This window comes from Polyodon spathula, chromosome 12, assembly GCF_017654505.1.
Source record: "Polyodon spathula isolate WHYD16114869_AA chromosome 12, ASM1765450v1, whole genome shotgun sequence".
NCBI lineage: Eukaryota > Metazoa > Chordata > Actinopteri > Acipenseriformes > Polyodontidae > Polyodon > Polyodon spathula.
In genome coordinates, this window is record NC_054545.1 from 44,136,790 (window position 1) to 44,156,435 (window position 19,646).

Here is a 19,646-nt window from a genome sequence, read left to right on the forward strand (position 1 = left end):
AGAAAGAATTATTTGTGTATCTTAAGGAATTCATTTATGCTAAAATAAATAAATAAATAAAACGTTTCTTATTTGTATCAGTTAGACAGCCTGTCGCCTCTATTGTAACCCTTTCAGGACGATTTAAACACAGACGCGCTGACGAAATCTTTTCCATTGCCTGCTGCCCATATGATAATTCTGTATGAATGCCTATGTGAGAATTCTGTATGGATTCCTATATGAGCATTCTGTATGGATTCCTATATGTGCATTCTGTATGGATTCCTATATGAGCATTCTGTATGGATTCCTATGTGTGCATTCTGTATGGATTCCTATATGTGCATTCTGTATGGATTCCTATATGAGCATTCTGTATGGATTCCTATATGAGCATTCTGTATGGATTCCTATATGTGCATTCTGTATGGATTCCTATATGAGCATTCTGTATGGATTCCTATATGAGCATTCTGTATGGATTCCTATATGTGCATTCTGTATGGATTCCTATATGTGCATTCTGTATGGATTCCTATATGAGCATTCTGTATGGATTCCTATATGTGCATTCTGTATGGATTCCTATATGTGCATTCTGTATGGATTCCTATATGAGCATTCTGTATGGATTCCTATATGTGCATTCTGTATGGATTCCTATATGTGCATTCTGCACCGGGAGGTCGAGCCAGCTCTTGTAGTTGTGTCTGTTACCACCAGAGGGCGGTGTATTGTCATTGCTTCGGGTCGCGTTTAAATCCGTTTGAATTCCGGGACACTAAATGCCAGCATCATAAATTTAGCAGATAAATCAGGATCCAACATCACTACAAGAAACGACAATATTAACCGGTTCTCAATGCTATTGAAATATTATCACCGTTTCCTACTGGATGAATATATCTTTTAACGCCCCCCTCTCTGTTCCGAGGTCCCGTTTTTTTGCGCCTCAGGGCTCAGGAGTGGCATTCCTATTTGAAACGCGATTCTATTAGATACATTGCCGGTTACAGAACCTGCTGGAATTGAATTACTCCTATCCAAGCGGGTGCACAACACGAGCGTGTTTATCCTTGAACCCGATCGAGTCCTGTTTGGTTTTTTGTTCATAAATAAATCATTTATTGTTTCACGCAGTCTTTACCTGGGTATGTTTTTGTTTTACAGATTACTTTTGGAATCTAAATTGAAGCTGTTTACTTGTCGCAGGTCTGCACATTACTTATTTATTTATTTGCAACTTCTTATAAATAAATGATTTGCCATCTAATCCATCAAAGCCCGTGTCTCGCTGCGCTGTGCTGCAAAGCGCACACCGGCAGGACACTTTGCTCTGTGTGAGTGTCAGGCATGAAATATTCCCAATAGGTAAAACAAAGTAGTTTTAGACACATAATAGATATATTTTTCATTGATTTATTATTACTATTATTATTATTAGACTATCATGTATTTGCGTCTTCCCTATGCCCCCATATAAAATATGAAGACTGGACGATTTTTTTTTTTTTATCCACGTAAGCCCGGTGAGTTGTTCAGAATTTTTTTTGAAGTGAACCGGGAAAATGAACCGCTTCCTTTTGAGCAGGGCCTACAAATGTACCACGAAATGTTCCTGTCAGGACAGCTGAAGAAGTCAGCACCTCCGGGAGGCTTTTTATTTTTTTAAAGTAACCACAACGCTTCTTCACTGCCAAACATGAACTACCTTAGATGTGTAACGGCTGCAGTACAGGATGCTCACCATAGGGTTAGGGTTTCGGTGTTGAGAGGGGATTATTCATTGTGTTATCATCAATAATATGATAACCAGTCAGAGCGCAGTGAGTAATGCAAAACTCTTTCTTATGCAAAGTTTGTTTAAAAAAAAAAAAAACCGCTCATCACCTGAAAAAGGAAGTCAAACTTGTTATTGCATAAACAAAACAGCATAACAAAGATCCGCACAAACTGAAGTTAAATAAAAATGACCCATTCCACCGTGATTTTTGTAAGTATTTATTTTTTTAAAAACCAAAAATAAATAAATAAATAAATAAAACAAAAAAAACGGAAAGCCTATTTTATCTGAAAACACACTGCACTTTTTCACTTTTTTCTGTTCCAGTACATTGGATGTTCAGAGATGAAAATAAAACGTACAAGATCTTTACAAGCGATCCCACAGCAGTTATGATAACGAGTCACTACTACCCCTACCCCCCCCCCCCCCCCCCCCCCCTTATTTTTTATTTATTTTTTTTTTTTTGCATTTTCCTTTTTTGGTATTTATAGAACAACTATTTACATTTCAAACACCACAAAGCAGTAGCCAAAACAAGAAACAAAAACCCCACAGGGAATCAGCAAAGAATACATCAAAACATGAATGCATCAAAAACAGTCTGTCTTGTTAAAGTAACAGCAGTTTCATCTCCCACAGCAAAGTCGCTTCCCCAAATAGAGCAGATAAGCAACCTGACCCTACAATACCATATATAACAGCTGCTTCTTTCATCCAGCGAAGGAGGGCCTGTGGTCTGATGTATCCTAATACAACAGATTTTGTTAAAGTCTTCACATTTTTTGTGTTCCTGACACAGTATATATAAATATATATATATATATATATATATATATATATATATATATATATATATATATATATATATATATATATATATATGGTACAGAGCATTGAAAAACAGCAAACAGATTTATACTAAATACTTAAGAAAAGTAAATCAATAAACTGATACAATAGCTGGTTATTAATAGTGAGTTTTCAGTTGATCAGTTACTTTTCTTCTTCATTGTTGATATATTTAATCTCTTAGATTAAAAACCAGTAACCCACCCTCAACACTACAGTGTCACAGAGTTACTAAGCAATGTGCCTCATGTATTAATTAATCTGTCCTAATTCTAAAATCGTGTCCATGAAAAAAAAAAAAAACGATGGCTCTCCTTGAGGAGAGATGGTACCCATCCTCGCGCTGTCTGTTTAATATTCTGTGCATGCGTGTGGATTCCCCAGCCCAGTTCATTTCTAGTATGGTCACGGTGATTCTCGTGCGTAATTGTGCTGCACTTCGCTGTGCAGTGACCCAGCACTAATTCAAGGACTCCTTTTATAAAACTCAAGAAGACTATAATGTTTTTGGCAACACTGTTTTTAATGGGTTAATCCCCACACGCAGGGATGAAAACAAGACTCCAATTGCGTAGCAATTTTACCCAGACTACTATGCAACGGGCCTCTTATTTCACTGTTGATATTACGCTTTCCTGTTACACGTTTGTTTTGTGAAAAGATTCGAAATGACAAACAGTGGACACAGTGCAGCAGCTTTAAAATGTATTTCACCAGTCAACACATATGTTAACTGTACAAACTCTTTATCGTGACTGTGTGCAGGGCTGTACCTTTGAATTTTGACCATGCCCAATTGTAAACGTAATCTATCTAACTGACGTTAAAGATACTCCTTCTGCAACAAGGCCTGTAGATGCAGGCTTGCTGGTAGCCCCACATTGCTCTTTTGCATTTCAGGGCGTCAGTTGAAGAGAAGCCCCTCCCTTATTAAAAGCAATCTGGACTCTGAACCGCTGATGGGTACCATCGTCTTAACAGTAGCAGGGAATTTCTTTTTAAAGGCCTGTACTGAACCCTGTTATTCAGACAGGCAAGACTGACCCCAGTTTGGTTTTCACTTTTTGTTTTAGTCAAATCAATAAATTAAACCCAAATGTTTTCTGGGATCCATGCACACAAATGGTATAACTCAATTTGCCGCTACATTGTATTCTCCAGCCTCCTGCCCCATTTTTTTTTTTTAAAACAACAAAACAAATTCAAAACAAAAAGGAAAAATTACGACATTAACAAGCAATACTCCAGTCCTTTTTAGATTCCAGTGAGAGTTACCAGTTCGAACCTGCATTATTATTATTATTATTATTATTATTATTATTATTATTATTATTATTATTCATTTTCAAGTCTTCAAGCTCAGCTCAGCTCCAGTTTGCGGCAGTCCCAGTTTAACCAGTTCACTCCAGTTTGAGGGAGGTCTCTCCGGGACTGGTAAGGCTGGGGAGATCAATGTAAGGGAAACCTCAATTCCAGTGCATGCGTTGGGGGAGTAGGGGTAAAGGGACAAGGGGGCGGGGTTAGAATTATTCCTCGCCATGGTTACCGTAGCGATCAAATACCATGTCAACCCCATCAGTGAGACTGATGACAGCTGCTTGTAAAACGGAAAAAGGACCACAGGACCCTAACTGGCTCCAGCGTGGCAGGGGCCATGGCCTCTCTCTGCATGGTGGTCTTCACAGCAGGATAGTCTAGTGTCCACTCCTATCCATTGTGGTCTGTGTCCAGTCGACACCCCCAAAGCTAGTCTTTCAGTGGAAGTTTTAAACGAACAAGTGTCCAAACCTAAAGAGAGAAAAATCATCAAGCATGTCAGTCACGTGGGCAACCAGCGCCACAGCTGCCAAATACAGAACCAGAGGCATCGAAAGAGACAACCAGCGCCACAGCGTGAGGAAATACAGAACCAGAGGCATTGAAAGAGACAACCAGCGCCACAGCGTGGGGAAATACAGAACCAGAGGCATCGAAAGAGACACCAGCGCCACAGCGTGAGGAAATACAGAACCAGAGGCATCGAAAGAGACAACCAGCGCCACAGCGTGGGGAAATACAGAACCAGAGGCATCGAAAGAGACAACCAGCGCCACAGCGTGGGGAAATACAGAACCAGAGGCATCGAAAGAGACAACCAGCGCCACAGCGTGGGGAAATACAGAACCAGAGGCATCGAAAGAGACAACCAGCGCCACAGCGTGAGGAAATACAGAACCAGAGGCATCGAAAGAGACAACCAGCGCCACAGCGTGAGGAAATACAGAACCAGAGGCATCGAAAGAGACAACCAGCGCCACAGCGTGGGGAAATACAGAACCAGAGGCATCGAAAGAGACAACCAGCGCCACAGCGTGGGGAAATACAGAACCAGAGGCATCGAAAGAGACAACCAGCGCCACAGCGTGGGGAAATACAGAACCAGAGGCATCGAAAGAGACAACCAGCGCCACAGCGTGGGGAAATACAGAACCAGAGGCATCGAAAGAGACAACCAGCGCCACAGCGTGGGGAAATACAGAACCAGAGGCATCGAAAGAGACAACCAGCGCCACAGCGTGGGGAAATACAGAACCAGAGGCATCGAAAGAGACAACCAGCGCCACAGCGTGGGGAAATACAGAACCAGAGGCATCGAAAGAGACAACCAGCGCCACAGCGTGGGGAAATACAGAACCTGCAACACAATGCATGTTTGCAGAACAGGGAATTCATGCAGGCGCCGTATTAAGAGACGGGTCTACTTCCCTTGTTGTTGTAATTTTGTGTTTATTATTCTTATTCATTTGCTGTTTTCTTCAATTGTTTTATTTAGATTTTTTATCGTTATTATTTATTGATCTTATAATGATTATTTACTGTTAATACTTTACTACGTCTCTTAACCACGTTTATTAATATATATATATATATATATATATATATACGATATATATATATAATATATATATATATATATGGTTATAAAACGTCGCGCTATATCTTACTTGATAACGTAGAGCGATACTTTTACTAACGCTAACGGAAGTATCTCAGGTTACTTTCGACGACTTATTACAAGGGAACATTTATATAATATATTTATAACTAATATATATATATATATATATATATATATATATATATATATATATATATATATATCTATATATATATATATATATATATATATATATAATCATAACATTTTAGGTGATGCAAAACATAGATAGATAGAGAGATAGATAGACAGATAGGAGAGATAGATAGATAGACACAAACATATAGATTTCCTTTTCTTTTCCCCAGCGTTGGATTCAGTTTGAAACAGCAATCTGTATACACAGTCTAGCGTATTACAACCACTGCTTTTCACAAAGGAAGTTGGTTCATTTAAATCTGCCACCCACCCATCACCAATTCCCTGCCAAATTGCAGCGTTTAAAGGGCTCCCAGTGAATACGAGAGCATAAATCTGAATCTTAACACAGACCCAGAGCGGATCCGTTATCAGGAGGCCAGGAGAAAAATGAGCGCATGAAAATCATAGCAAGATCATTTCTTAGGTAAACGCAGCTCTGGTTCCTTTATTCAGGTGCGTTATCGCAGCACAAGAGGTATCAAAATGAATAATGAATTGCAGTCACTTATTCGTTCTTTTCAGTGGGTGTTACTGTACAGATCTCACCGTTAACCTACTTTCCATTCAACAGCAGTCTCAAAGCGGACACCAGCTGCTGCACGTTACCAGAACGTACGAGGTAAAGGCCGTAGTAATTCCTGTTCCTTCTTTGAGATCAGACAATAACAATTCTAAGGCACGCTATTGCTGTTTGTTTTAGTGGATATAGCTAACATTCTGTTTATTCATGCACACAATTTGAAAAACAATGCCTCTGTATTTTAGTATTTTTTAAATCATTGTACTTTAAAGAAAAAAAAAAACACCACAAAGTTGTGTTTCCTGAACTCACTCGAGGCTGCAGAGCCCCTTCGGTTCTACGTCTGGGCCTCTGCCTCCTGCTCTGGACTCAGGCTGCCTCGAGCCTCCTTCAGAGAGAGATGCGTCTCCTCCTCTGGGTCATAGTAATAGAACTTCCGCAGGTATGCAATCAGGGGCCTAGAGGGCGCAAGAGAGCACAGGTCAGGGGAGGTCAAGGTGAAGGTGTGTGGGGAGGGGGAGGGAGGACTTATGGGTGGCAGCACTGGCATCCAAGCACAGACGAAGGTAGAGGGACACACAGACAAAGATAGAGAGATAGGCATACAGACAAAGGCAGAGAGATAGACAGACAGACAAAGATAGAGAGATAGACAGGCAGACAAAGATGAACTCACAGACAAAGATAGCTAGACAGACAGGCAGACAAAAGTAGAGAGATAGACAGACAGGCAGACAAAGGTAGAGGGAGACAGACACAAAGGTAGAAAGATAGACAGACAGACAGACAGACAAAGGTAAGAGTCAGTCAGTCTGTCAGTTTCCAAAGGTAGGAGAGGAGAGTCTGTCCCAGACAGGTCAGACAAAGGTATAGAGATAGACACAGACAGACAGAGGCAGAGAGAGAGAGAGAGAGGACGAAAGAAAGGGCGCGACAGAGACACACTGCCACACAGACAGACTGACTCACTTGGGCAGGGGCAGCTCCGGGATGTGGTCGACCCGCACCAGCTGTCTGATTCGGAAGCGACTCAGATGCTGCAGGGACTTCACGTTGCTGAACCGAGACACGGGGTATAGGAGCTGGACTGGGGTGGGGGGCAGTGACCCCACCCCCCCCAGACCTGATGGGGGGGGGGGGGGGGGGGGGGGGGGGGGGCAGAACAGTCTCAGAAACGTCACAGAAACGTCACAGAAAACCCCCCAGAAAAAAACAAGCAGAGTGATGGTTTGTGAAGCTCAGGAACACACAGCACTGAGCAGAGTCGTCTCTTTCTGAGAATTCTGCTTTCCGTCACCAACAAAACAACAATATACAGCTATGGCCAAAGGCTTTGCATCACACTATGTAATGTTATGTTAACATACTGAATTTTATAGATAGCGTTAACCGGGGAAGTTTTCCCTGGATGTTCGTTCTTCCCGCTTACCGGGAACTCTGGAGCGCAGGAAGTAGAGGAATTTGCCGTTCTTGGAATGCATGATGGCTCTCTCGATGAACTCCACCACCGACTGGCAGCGGTCCTCGAACTTGGGGTGGCACCACAGGCTGAAGGTCCCTGCAGATACATAGATACACAGTTACAAACCTGCTTTACCCTTTCAATACTGGAAACTGCTGGAAAAACCAAAAGGAGTTTTAGACACCTAATAAATACATTTCTCATTCAACATTTAAAACAGAAATGTCCCATTGCTTTATATGGGGGAATAATAGCATCCAGCTCATGAGGTCATCATGTATTTGCGTCTTTCATATGTCACCATATATATATATATATATATATATATATATATATATATATATAAACACAGAAATATGTTTTACTTGATGAAAATACAGTATTTTACAAAAGCATCAAGACACTAGAAATTATTCAACTTTTTGAAGAAAAAAAGGTGAAAAATCTATTTACAATCGCAAGACATTTTTGGATAAAAGTCTAGTAAAGCATACTACACTGTTTAGGATTGTTTTTCATCTTTAATCAATGTTTAAATATTTAACCCTTTGTAGTCTAGCCCAAGAAATGATCTACAACTAGGTAAGTATTGCTGATGGTTGATTCATCTTCTTACTGTTATAGAGGTCTTGACCACAAACACCAGACAGAAAGTATAGTGCAAGGTAGTGCAACACAATACAATGTATTTATATATGTTTTGTTTTAAATGTAAAGAAGATTTGGTTTTGCATCGGTTTGTTCAGTCTGGTGAAGTCTGATCAATATTAAACTTTAAATTTAACAAAGCAAAAAAGTGTTTTTTTATTGAAAGTTTGGTGGGTAGGATTCACTGTTGTAGAGGCACATTTATTACATAAAATAAATAAAAATGTTTTAAAGTTTTCCAGCTGGTCGATAGTGGGTGGAATTCAGCACTCGTTATCAGAAAACCCCCAAGCAAGCAATGAAAGGCAAGATTAAAGGCAATAATGAAAAACAAAGTAGAAAAAAAAACATACAGAGTTTTGACTGATGACTAAAACATTGAGCGATAGCATCGTCTGGGCAGTTTTATTGGGCTACATGGAAACGTCTTCTTATTTGGAACTGAGAGAAAACATTGTTTTTTATGCACCCTTTCTCTTTGGGGGGTGAGGGAGGGAGGGAGCAGTTCAGTCTACATGCCTCAGGCCTGCCCTGGACTGGAGGGAGCACCCTTTCTCTTAGGGGGGTGAGGGAGGGAGGGAGCAGTTCAGTCTGCATGCCTCAGGCCTGCCCTGGACTAGAGGGAGCACCCTTTCTCTAGTTCCTCTGGCTCTCAGTCATGGCTTTCCAAGTTGAAGGACCCCTCGGTCACACTGAGGTTGCTTTGTTGGTCATTGAGCATGCCTGGATTATTTTTGGCCTGTACAGCAGAGTGCTAAAAATAAAAAAGATCATTAGATGAAAGCAGCATGTAGTCCCATTTAGAAAAGCCGTGCCTTTAAATGCTGAGAACTATTTCAAGATGTAATAAGGACAGCTGTGTGCCAGAGACAGCCTGCGGTTTTGACGACAGCTGATAGGCCAGGCTTTGACCGTACAGCTCAGGCTTTACTGGCAATGAGCAACAGAGGGACAGGAAGAGGCAACGAGAGAACCCCGCAAAACAAGAAACCACAGAATCGACTGGCGCCTAGACCTCTCACACTGAAGAACACACGCACGCACGCACGCACACACTTACACACACACACACACACACAATCAAACAAACACACACACAATCAATCAAACAAACACACACACACAATCAAACAAACACACATGCAATCAAACAAACACACACAATCAAACAAACACACACAAACACAATCAAACACACACAATTAATCCAACACACACACGCAAACAAACACACACGCAATCAAACACACACAATCAAATGAACGCACACACAAAGTGGGAGCAGTATGTACTGTGTACAGAATATCCTGCGTTCTGCACTGCACACTCCTACATACGACAGTCTAATAAACAACTAGAGACATTGCACTTCCTAGGTTTCGGTGTGTATAGAATTAAACATCAAGGGTTTTTTTTGTGGGCCACACTATATGCTGATACAGCACCATGCCTTTCTGTCAACCTGTAAATAACACAGCTACATGTTGCAGATCTTGGTGTGCATGGAAATGTCTTGCTGTTATAAGTGTGGACCTATAAGGCACTGATTCTGAAGCGAATGCCCCCAGTCTATGAATATATAAAAGGAGTTAAATAACTAGTCTCTGGTTAATCCATGCCAGTTCAGTTCTCACTGATTGTAATCTTTAGCATTTTATTTAAAAAAAAGTCTTGTCTTTGATTCTCTCTCTCTTTCTCTCTCTCTCTCTCTGGTAAAGGTATAGTAAAGCAAATGAATAAACATGGCAAACCAGGGCAGACTATGGGAAACGTGAAGTATCACCACTGGAAAAACTGCAAAAATACCATGCAAAATTCAGATGGTAAGCTTGTGTAAGGGTACACAGAAAGCTGTCAATGTTGTTTTTTTTGTTTTTTCTAACTTTAATATACTTTTGGCCAACTTTCAAATTACGACATGCAGAGTATGTTCGGAACACACTGCACACGCACAATCACTCACACACACACACGCGTGCGCATGCACACGCGCACGCAGTTTTATATTTACTGCAAATATTAGCAATACTGTTCAGCCTGACGCCTCTTAAAAATATATGGCGTATACATAAACTGCTGTAAAAGTTCAAAATAACATTTCAGCTGTTTACTTCAGCCTTCCTCGAGAACATTCTGCTGTGTGCAGCAAACAGGAATAGTTACCGCTACCCCAGAGCCCTAAATAACAAAATGCATATCCACCCCGCAAAGGGCATACTTTACCACAAATTACACTTTACAGGGGATGTCATGAAAGCCAGCCCTCAGGACCTCAGACACTTTCACCCACAGGGCATCACACTGCTTCCTGTTCCTCAAGCCAGGCTCCTCCCCCACATCCCACAGCGATATCCCAAGTCTTATCTACCCAACCGATGGTTAAAGAAAGGGGCTTATAGCCCCCAGCCCTGCTCCCCTATCCCTCAGTAATACCCCACCCCAGTCCTATTCCCTACTGCCTTGGTAATACCCACAATGATACCCCCAGCCCTGTTCCCCTGTCCCTCAGTAATACCCACCCCTACCCTAGCTGTGTCCCCCTGTTCCTCTGCAATGCCCAGCCCTGTTCCCCTATCCCTCAGTAATACCCACCCCTACCCTAGCTGTGTCCCCCTGTTCCTCTGCAATGCCCAGCTCTGTTCCCCTATCCCTCAGTAATACCCACCCCTACCCTAGCTGTGTCCCCCTGTTCCTCTGCAATGCCCAGCCCTGTTCCCCTATCCCTCAGTAATACCCACCCCTATCCTAGCTGTGTCCCCCTGTTCCTCTGCAATGCCCAGCCCTGCTCCCCTATCCCTCAGTAATACCCCACCCCAGTCCTATTCCCTACTGCCTTGGTAATACCCACAATGATACCCCCAGCCCTGTTCCCCTGTCCCTCAGTAATACCCACCCCTACCCTAGCTGTGTCCCCCTGTTCCTCTGCAATGCCCAGCCCTGTTCCCCTATCCCTCAGTAATACCCACCCCTACCCTAGCTGTGTCCCCCTGTTCCTCTGCAATGCCCAGCCCTGTTCCCCTATCCCTCAGTAATACCCACCCCTACCCTAGCTGTGTCCCCCTGTTCCTCTGCAATGCCCAGCCCTGTTCCCCTATCCCTCAGTAATACCCACCCCTATCCTAGCTGTGTCCCCCTGTTCCTCTGCAATGCCCAGCCCTGCTCCCCTATCCCTCAGTAATACCCCACCCCAGTCCTATTCCCTACTGCCTTGGTAATACCCACAATGATACCCCCAGCCCTGTTCCCCAGTCCCTCAGTAATACCCCACCCCAGTCCTATTCCCTACTGCCTTGGTAATACCCACAATGATACCCCCAGCCCTGTTCCCCAGTCCCTCAGTAATACCCCACCCCAGTCCTATTCCCTACTGCCTTGGTAATACCCACAATGATACCCCCAGCCCTGTTCCCCAGTCCCTCAGTAATACCCACCCCTACCCTAGCTCTGTCCCCCTGTTCCTCTGCAATGCCCAGCCCTGTTCCCCAGTCCCTCAGTAATACCCACCCCTACCCTAGCTGTGTCCCCCTGTTCCTCTGCAATGCCCAGCCCTGTTCCCCTGTCCCTCAGTAATACCCACCCCTACCCTAGCTGTGTCCCCCTGTTCCCCAGTCCCTCAGTAATACCCACCCCTACCCTAGCTGTGTCCCCCTGTTCCTCTGCAATGCCCAGCCCTGTTCCCCTGTCCCTCAGTAAAGCCCCAGGCTTACCCTAGCTGTGTCCCCCTGTTCCTCTGCAATGCCCAGCCCTGTTCCCCTGTGCCTCAGTAAAGCCCCAGGCTTACCCTAGCTGTGTCCCCCTGTTCCTCTGCAATGCCCAGCCCTGTTCCCCAGTCCCTCAGTAATACCCACCCCTACCCTAGCTGTGTCCCCCTGTTCCTCTGCAATGCCCAGCCCTGTTCCCCTGTCCCTCAGTAAAGCCCCAGGCTTACCCCTGTAGTGCTCCATGCGCGTGTGGTGGGTGATGGCCTGCGAGCGGAAGCTGAGACTCAGGATATAGCGGGGGTCCGAGCTGTCTCTCACCAGGAACGAGCCGTCCGGCTTCCCTTTCAGCTTCATCTCCGCATCCTCCCAGTTCATGGGACCCCAGTACCAGCCACACTGCAGGGGGGGGGGTGGGGGTCGGTGCACGTCAGTGTATACTCCACCCCCCACCCCACCAACCGCCACAATCATTGATGTAATTGTTTATGATCAACTAGTGCTATCAAAATAAGTAGTGTAAATGAGATTTTAAAAAATGTCAGCATTCTTAAAATTACTACATAGATCCATCTATCTATCTATATCTATGTCTACATCTATATCTTTGTGTATATAGCTATATTTATCTATCTATCTGATCTACCTATCTGGGGGCCTGGCAGCTGTTTCTCTCTTACCTTCTCAAGCTCCCTCAGGCTGGCTGCGAAGCTGCAGGGGTCGGGTCTGCTCAGCGGGCAGTGCAGCGCCTGGGCAGGGGGGGGCTGTGTGGCGGGGGGCTGGACGTCTCCCTGCAAGGAGGAAGAGGAGGAGCGAGGCAGCGCCCTCAGGAACGTGTCTAAAACGAGCAAAAAAAAAAAACACACACAGGCGTGACTCTGTGATTAGAACTTAAAACAAAATAAAAAATAAATAAACCCAAGGATTTATAATGATGCAAAGCCTACACTTGTCACAAGAATTTTATTTTTAGAATTGGAAAGTTGTTGACTTTCCAAAACTGAATTAACTAAGACTCCCACAGTCTAGCAAAAAAAGGCACCAAGCTCAGAGTAAAGCACTGAGCTGCTTGAACTGCTGTGCCACGATAACCCTGCATTGAAGCTGACGTTACTGCAAAAAGAAGCGAGACCACACACTGGCAGGGAGCTCATCACACTGAGCGAGGACCAGAGCTGGGATCCCACTCCAACATCAAAATAAAAAAATGAATTCAAACTGCAACCCAACTGCAGCAAACCACCAAAACCAAAAAAAACACACAACACCCATATCTTGAGTAAGAGACACCCACCACAGGCAATCCCATCTCTCGCTACACCTCCACCCTGACAATAAAGCCAAAGCAAACGCAAAGCACCCTACTCTCCTGGCTTTAATGAACAGCAGCTCGTAAACTGAGCCTCTCTGTCAAAACAACAGGGTTGTCACTAGAAGCGACACAGAAGCAATGCGAATATAAACTATATATAAAAAAAAAACTTATAAAAAAAAAAATTGCTACGGTCTGGACTCCCATACACTGTCATTCAAATCTGCATCTTTATAATTTTTGTGACAAAAGGTCATCACACTATTTATACATGATTTTTTCCTCATTTTGGATACGGCTTCACCCTGCTGGTCCATGTGCATTAAAGCTGTGCTCTGATTGGTCCATTCCTTTGTTGCGGGGGCCACCCCAGGGTGACCCCGGAGCTGGGGTGTGCTAGATAGTAGACTCTATTCATTCTGACGCATCGCTGCACAGTTTCAGAGTCATGAAACGGTAGAGTGAAAAGACAGAACCCAGTATGGCTTTGTACACATGCATGTTCTTTTCTTTCTCCTGTGTAAAATGAAAGTGATGTGGTTTGTGAAACTGGCCCAGGACTTACTGCGTGAGTCCAATCAAGCCAGTAATACAGCACCTGTGTCTGCAGGGATTTAAGATAGCTAGCTGTTTTGCAGAAGACTTTATTCAGCGTCTTCTGTTCAAACAGAAAATAAATTAAAAAAAAAAAACATATGAATCATAAATACTGAAAAAAATGAAGTAACGAACCTTGAGGTAAACGCCTTTGTCAGTGTGTCTACTAGTCTCTACAGTGGTTTAAATAAACTCATAAACACACATACACACACGCGCACACACACACACACACACGACTAGATGCAGGACATGTGGTTTTCCCCACCCTTTTATAAAAGGTAGTTTACTCATGTTAACCCTTTGCAAACCCTGGTCATTGAGATTCCCCCTCCCCCCACCACGGTGTTCAGATTCGATCGCCAACGCAGCATCCCTCTAGAACTCTTAACATTGAATCAGAAAGCCTGATAAGCCAAGAAGACAAGAAGAGAATTTACGGACCAAGTCACCCAGATCTGCAAGGCAACGTCCCTAAAGCTGAGGGAACACAAAGCCACTTTGTGTTTTCAGCCACTGCACGGCACACCAGGGGAGACTTGGGGGTTTGATACAGCAAAGGTGTCCTGGAACCAGGTTGGAAGCCTCTGATCCTGAAGAAGCAGGTTTGTGTTCCCTCAACTTTAGGCAGTCCGCATGCTGGCGGGTCTTCTTTGGCAGCGTCCTTGTGGACTGCACCCAGCGTTGGAATTCAAACATGGAAACTCCTGGGTCAATCCAGCTTGCGATGGAATTCCCGTTTCCAGCCCTGCTGTACAGAACTCAGCAGAAAATCACGCTGCCAGTCATTCTCGCGGAGCCAAACTCTCTGTTATCTGCTAAATCGGAGCGTTGTGCTTCCTGCCTTCGTGGCGGTGCTTTGGCTTTATTTATTTATTTATGTATTTACCCCCGTTAGAGAATCTTACCATTGAGGCTGAGGCTATGCTGGATGGTGGCATGAGAAGGAGGAGGAGGAGGCAGAGGCAGAGGGAGAGACTGGAGGGAGGCCCCCATAGAGCCCGCTAGGAAAGGCCCAGGCTGCGGCCCGTTTATATCATCTGTAACAGAACAGAGTTCACAATTTCAAAATCACGGCTAGAGCCTTGGAGCAGCTACCTTTGCTTTTGGATTTTCATTTAAATAAAAAAAAAAAAAAAAAACATTTAAAACGAGTGTTTGTATCACTTTTCAATAGACCAAGTATCAAAACGCATCTTATAATTATGTCTGTCTTCCTAGTTAATAGATCTTTCTTTCTTTCCTTCTTTTGCCCTTTTCCACCTGTCTGCTTTCTGCAAACTGCCTTTTTAAAATCATACTGTACCACTGCTCTCTCTCCCAACATAAAAGGGGAGGACACAGTAATTTCCCCCCTGTGTTAAATTACATAGACCTTATTTAACACTATCACCCCCTTCCCCCGCCCTCCCAGATTCTCTTTATGGGCAAATCTAGGATAAGTAGGGCTGTATGCAGGAAAAGAGCTAGCGAGGAACCCAAAATCCTGCTAGCAGTGTTGCTAATCCACTTCAGTTTTAGATAACTGTAAGAAAGACGATTAATTAACAATCGCGATTCATTAACAACATTCTGATTACATTGTTCTAGCCCTACACTCTGCTCCCATGACCGGAGCTGAAAAGCCTACAGCCACCACAAGTAAGAGAAGGGAATAGTGCTGTGAAATTACTGCTGGTCCTCTCCAGGACACCCTTGCAAATTAGACCTCAGTCTCAATGGGTGTATTCCTAGTTAAAGAATGAATAAATACATGAAATAAAAAAATGTTATCACACTTTCAAAATGGTTTCTCCCTCTCCCTCTCTATTAACCCAGCGATAGCAGGCAGGCAGGCAGGCAGGCAGGGGGAGAGACTGTCCCGCACACAAAGCAAACACCTGCATACAGTACTGCTTGTGCACGCACGCACGCACGCACGCACGCACACACATTCACACAGTGACAGGTTTCGATTTTTAGCACACTGAAGGTATGGCGTTGACTCCCGTTAAATTATAATTGACCAAAAAACACAAAGTCCAAAGCTAGGGCACAGAGGCATTCGCTTACACCAGCCCGCAATGAACTCATTTCAACGTGTGGCTCGTGCAGAATTCCTTACTGCTTTAACAAATCGAGTTTTTAGAATCAAAGCTTTTTTTTTTTAACTCCAAATCATCATTTAAGCCTTTAAAAAAAAACAAAATAAACATAATAATAATAATACATAAATAAATAAATAAACCCACAACTGGAATTAACACACAATAAAGATGCAGCCACGGTCAACCCAAAACAACTGCGCACTAGCAGAAGCGAGAAGCAGCCACGGCAACCCTTTCACCCCTGAGCAGGTCCTGTCAATATTTCATGTGTACCAGCTTCTGTTTACCTCCTTCAGCTACAGCACCAAAACACTCAGCTATTCACTAGACATTAAAACACCATGTGCAAGACGCTGGGATGGAAAGAAGACTCCTATTGCACAGCAGTGTCACCTATTCCAGGTTTTCACACCTGCTTGAGGAGCCACAGTGTGCATAGGCAACACACTCAGAACATAGATAATTTTGAGGAACATTTTGGTGTTTTACCTAGTTTTGTCGACACGTTCCCTCAGAATGCAAAGTTTCGATGATCAATGATTATTATTATTACTATTATAATTATTTTTATTATTATTATGTGTCTCATACATTGTAGTTCCCTATCAAGATAATCTTTAGAAATGTTCTGTCTGTCTGTTCTGTGTCGTCGTTGTCGACGGGTCGAGTAACGAACACGCGATTACGTCTCACTCGGTTTTGGGGGTCGGCCCCCCACTTTGTCCCTAGGCATGGCTCGTCCGACTCCGACGCCGAGACCCGCCTCCTCCCCCCCCCACAGCGGGGGTGGGGGGAGTTCAGCCCCCTCTGAGAGATATCCACGTCAACCAGCGAGACCGTCTCACCTGAATACAGAGGAGGGGACAAGGTTAGAAATCCTGACAAGCGGATAGGCTTGCTCTCAAGACATGTGCCAGTCGATAAGACTGTGAAAAGGGAACTGCATTAACAATTCTAATAATCCAATATATTTTCAATGAATTATCAGCTAACAACAACCAGGGTCTGATAAATCCTAGTAAGTTTCTTTCTCTCTCACATGTTTATTATTTTATTTTATTTTATTTAAATCAAGCCATAACACTGCTCTCTTCCCACAGCAGCCGGAGGTGAATTACAGTCATGTAGCAGTTAATCCCTGCTGTGTGTGGCTGACTGCTGAAAAGGGTGCACATACAGGTTACATCAGATCATTGGTTTGCAATAACTGGAAGAGTGGAGGGTGAGATTTTTCAAGACACCAGGTGTAACGTGACAAGGACAGGTGACTCAGTCGAGCTGAATTAACGGGGTTTAAAAACGTTGCAGGATTCTTACCTGTGAAGACGGGGCTGAAGGAGGCAGGAGAGAAGGCACTTAGTGTCCTGGTCAACCGGGTTTTCCTGAATGAAAGAAAGAAAGAAAGAACGAACAATTAGCCCAACTTTAGACTCCCAACAGCAATATATTGAGTCCTTAAAGGAACACTTCTGTTAAAAAGCAACCCTTAAACTGAGGAAACGCAAAGCCACTTTCTCAGGAACAGTCACTTGAAACCTGGTTCTGGGAGACCTAGTTTGATTCAACCTGAAGTCCAGTACAAGGTGAGGGGACGGCAATCAGATCAGGTTTTTCAACTCTGCAGCCTCAGTAAGACTCCCATTGCACAGCAGTCAGAAGCAGTGGCACACTAATCTGACCGAGCCGAACTCTTAGACAGCTCGCCGGTGTAATAGGGTGACTCGTATATATATCGCTCGGTGTGATATAATATATATATATATATGATATATATATATATAGTTATGGGGGGTTTAATCTCCCCCCTCTCTCTAGAAAAATTCAGACACAGCACTTCTACAGATATTTATTGGTAAGATGACGGTTAGTTTAAAACTCATTTACAAAAGAAAAAAAACCCTCACTTAATCAATTTTGCACACCAGCAAGGGTGTAATTCATGAGGTTCTGCCTGTGCTTTTTGTGGCTGATCACCTCAATTTCACAAAAGCTCTCTTTTGAAGAAAACCTTCAGCAAGTAAACCCAAACGCAGCTCATCCCCTAAACAACACAGCACAGTCCAATAGCCAGAGCCAATGCTGACATCCAGACCCCCTCCCCTCCCCTTTTGTCTCGCTTGCAGCAGTAGCGGGGTCCGGAGTTTGGCAGTGTGTTGTCTGCTGGTCTAGTCCTGACAGGGGCGCTGCACAGCCCCACCCCACTGAAACGGTCTCTGCCGAGCAACACTCCAGTCACACCCCCCCCAAAATCCTATACAATGCAGTCTTCAGTCTGTGTCGACACCCTGTGTATATAGGCAGGGCTGGAAATAAGACTCCTGTTGCATAGCAGTTTCACCCATTCCCGGTTTTACTACAATTATTAAACTAAGGCGTCATGGATCAAACTGCTATGCAATGTAAGTCTTATTTCCATCCCCGCAATTAGTTTTCTTGTGCTTCTTTGCAATCAAGCAGGCTAAAGCCAATAGTAAAACCATAAGTAAAACCAGGAATGGCTCAAACTTCTATGCAACGGGAGCCCATCCCTGTGGGTTCCTGCTTTTATCTCCCATTGCTGTGAGGAAGCCAGTAGCTGCTCCAGCCCTTTCTGCAAGGAAGATAGGAAGATAAACTGTCAGACCCTTTCAGTGATAAGGGACACCAGATGGCTGCTGGATACAAAAACCTCTTCTACAGTTTCAAATGACCGTCCACAGAATGTTTAAATATTAACAAGAAAGTGTCCAATTTATTTTCCGAAGTAGCCGAGTGCTGACGCTCCCAGCAAGACCTACCTCTTACACAGAAGATGGGAAGATTTATATATGTATTATCCTGGGCAGCCAGAACCCTAAGATACTTTTTTAATTTGCCCATGTAATGCTTTGGGGGTCGTATGAGGAAGGAAAGGGCCCCAAGGTGATGCAGGGTTTATTCTGCACTATAAATTCAAAGTGTTCTATCTAGAACTCTTGCAGTCAGAGTGATGTACATTTGTCCCTTGCATTAAAGAACAAAAACGACACTTCAAGGATGGAAATAGCAGTTTCACCCATTCCCTGTTTTAATGCGAGCTTGATTAGCCCCAGTGTACAGTTAACAAGCTTGGGTGCATCTTAATAAACTAATAAGTAACGGCTCAAACTGCTATAGAATTGGTGTCTTTATTTATCATCCCTGCAGTTCCAATGCAGCCCTTATGCCCTTAAAAATCCAGCCTTCAGATAAAGGTGATTCCCTCAATGTTGTTCATATTTTATTTCAGTTTTGTTTTTGATCAGTATTTCTCCAGCCCCCACTTCTTGCCCAATTGGGAGGGCTGAAGCCAATAGCCTTATCTGAATCGCACACACAAAAGAATTGGATATAAAACAAGGAAAACACTGTATACGTAACATCACTGAACCTGCAGACTGTATTGAACAGAGCAAAAAGAGACTTCAGGCAAGACTTTTTTTAATGTTTCTTTGCAGTACAGATTACAATCAATACTTCGAACGGATCGCTGATCTTTATATGCGTTTCCCATGCTCACACTAGGCACTTACCATAGTTTAGCCATGTTTATTAATGCTTTACCATACCTTGCTATTCTTTACAATGCT

General features: G+C 43.6%; 1 protein-coding gene across 1 annotated transcript; it reads right to left on the minus strand.

Annotated features, from left to right (window-relative positions):
* Positions 1 to 3,678: 3,678 nt before the first annotated feature.
* Positions 3,679 to 15,080, minus strand: LOC121324817 (suppressor of cytokine signaling 7-like). Its single transcript, XM_041267020.1, has 7 exons — positions 14,881 to 15,080; positions 12,744 to 12,901; positions 12,294 to 12,462; positions 7,683 to 7,813; positions 7,225 to 7,358; positions 6,568 to 6,713; positions 3,679 to 4,405 (listed from the first exon to the last, which is right to left on the minus strand). The coding sequence occupies exons 1-6, from the start codon at positions 14,966 to 14,968 to the stop codon at positions 6,593 to 6,595; spliced, it is 801 nt and encodes a 266-aa protein (XP_041122954.1). The 5' UTR covers positions 14,969 to 15,080; the 3' UTR covers positions 3,679 to 4,405; positions 6,568 to 6,592.
* Positions 15,081 to 19,646: the final 4,566 nt, after the last annotated feature.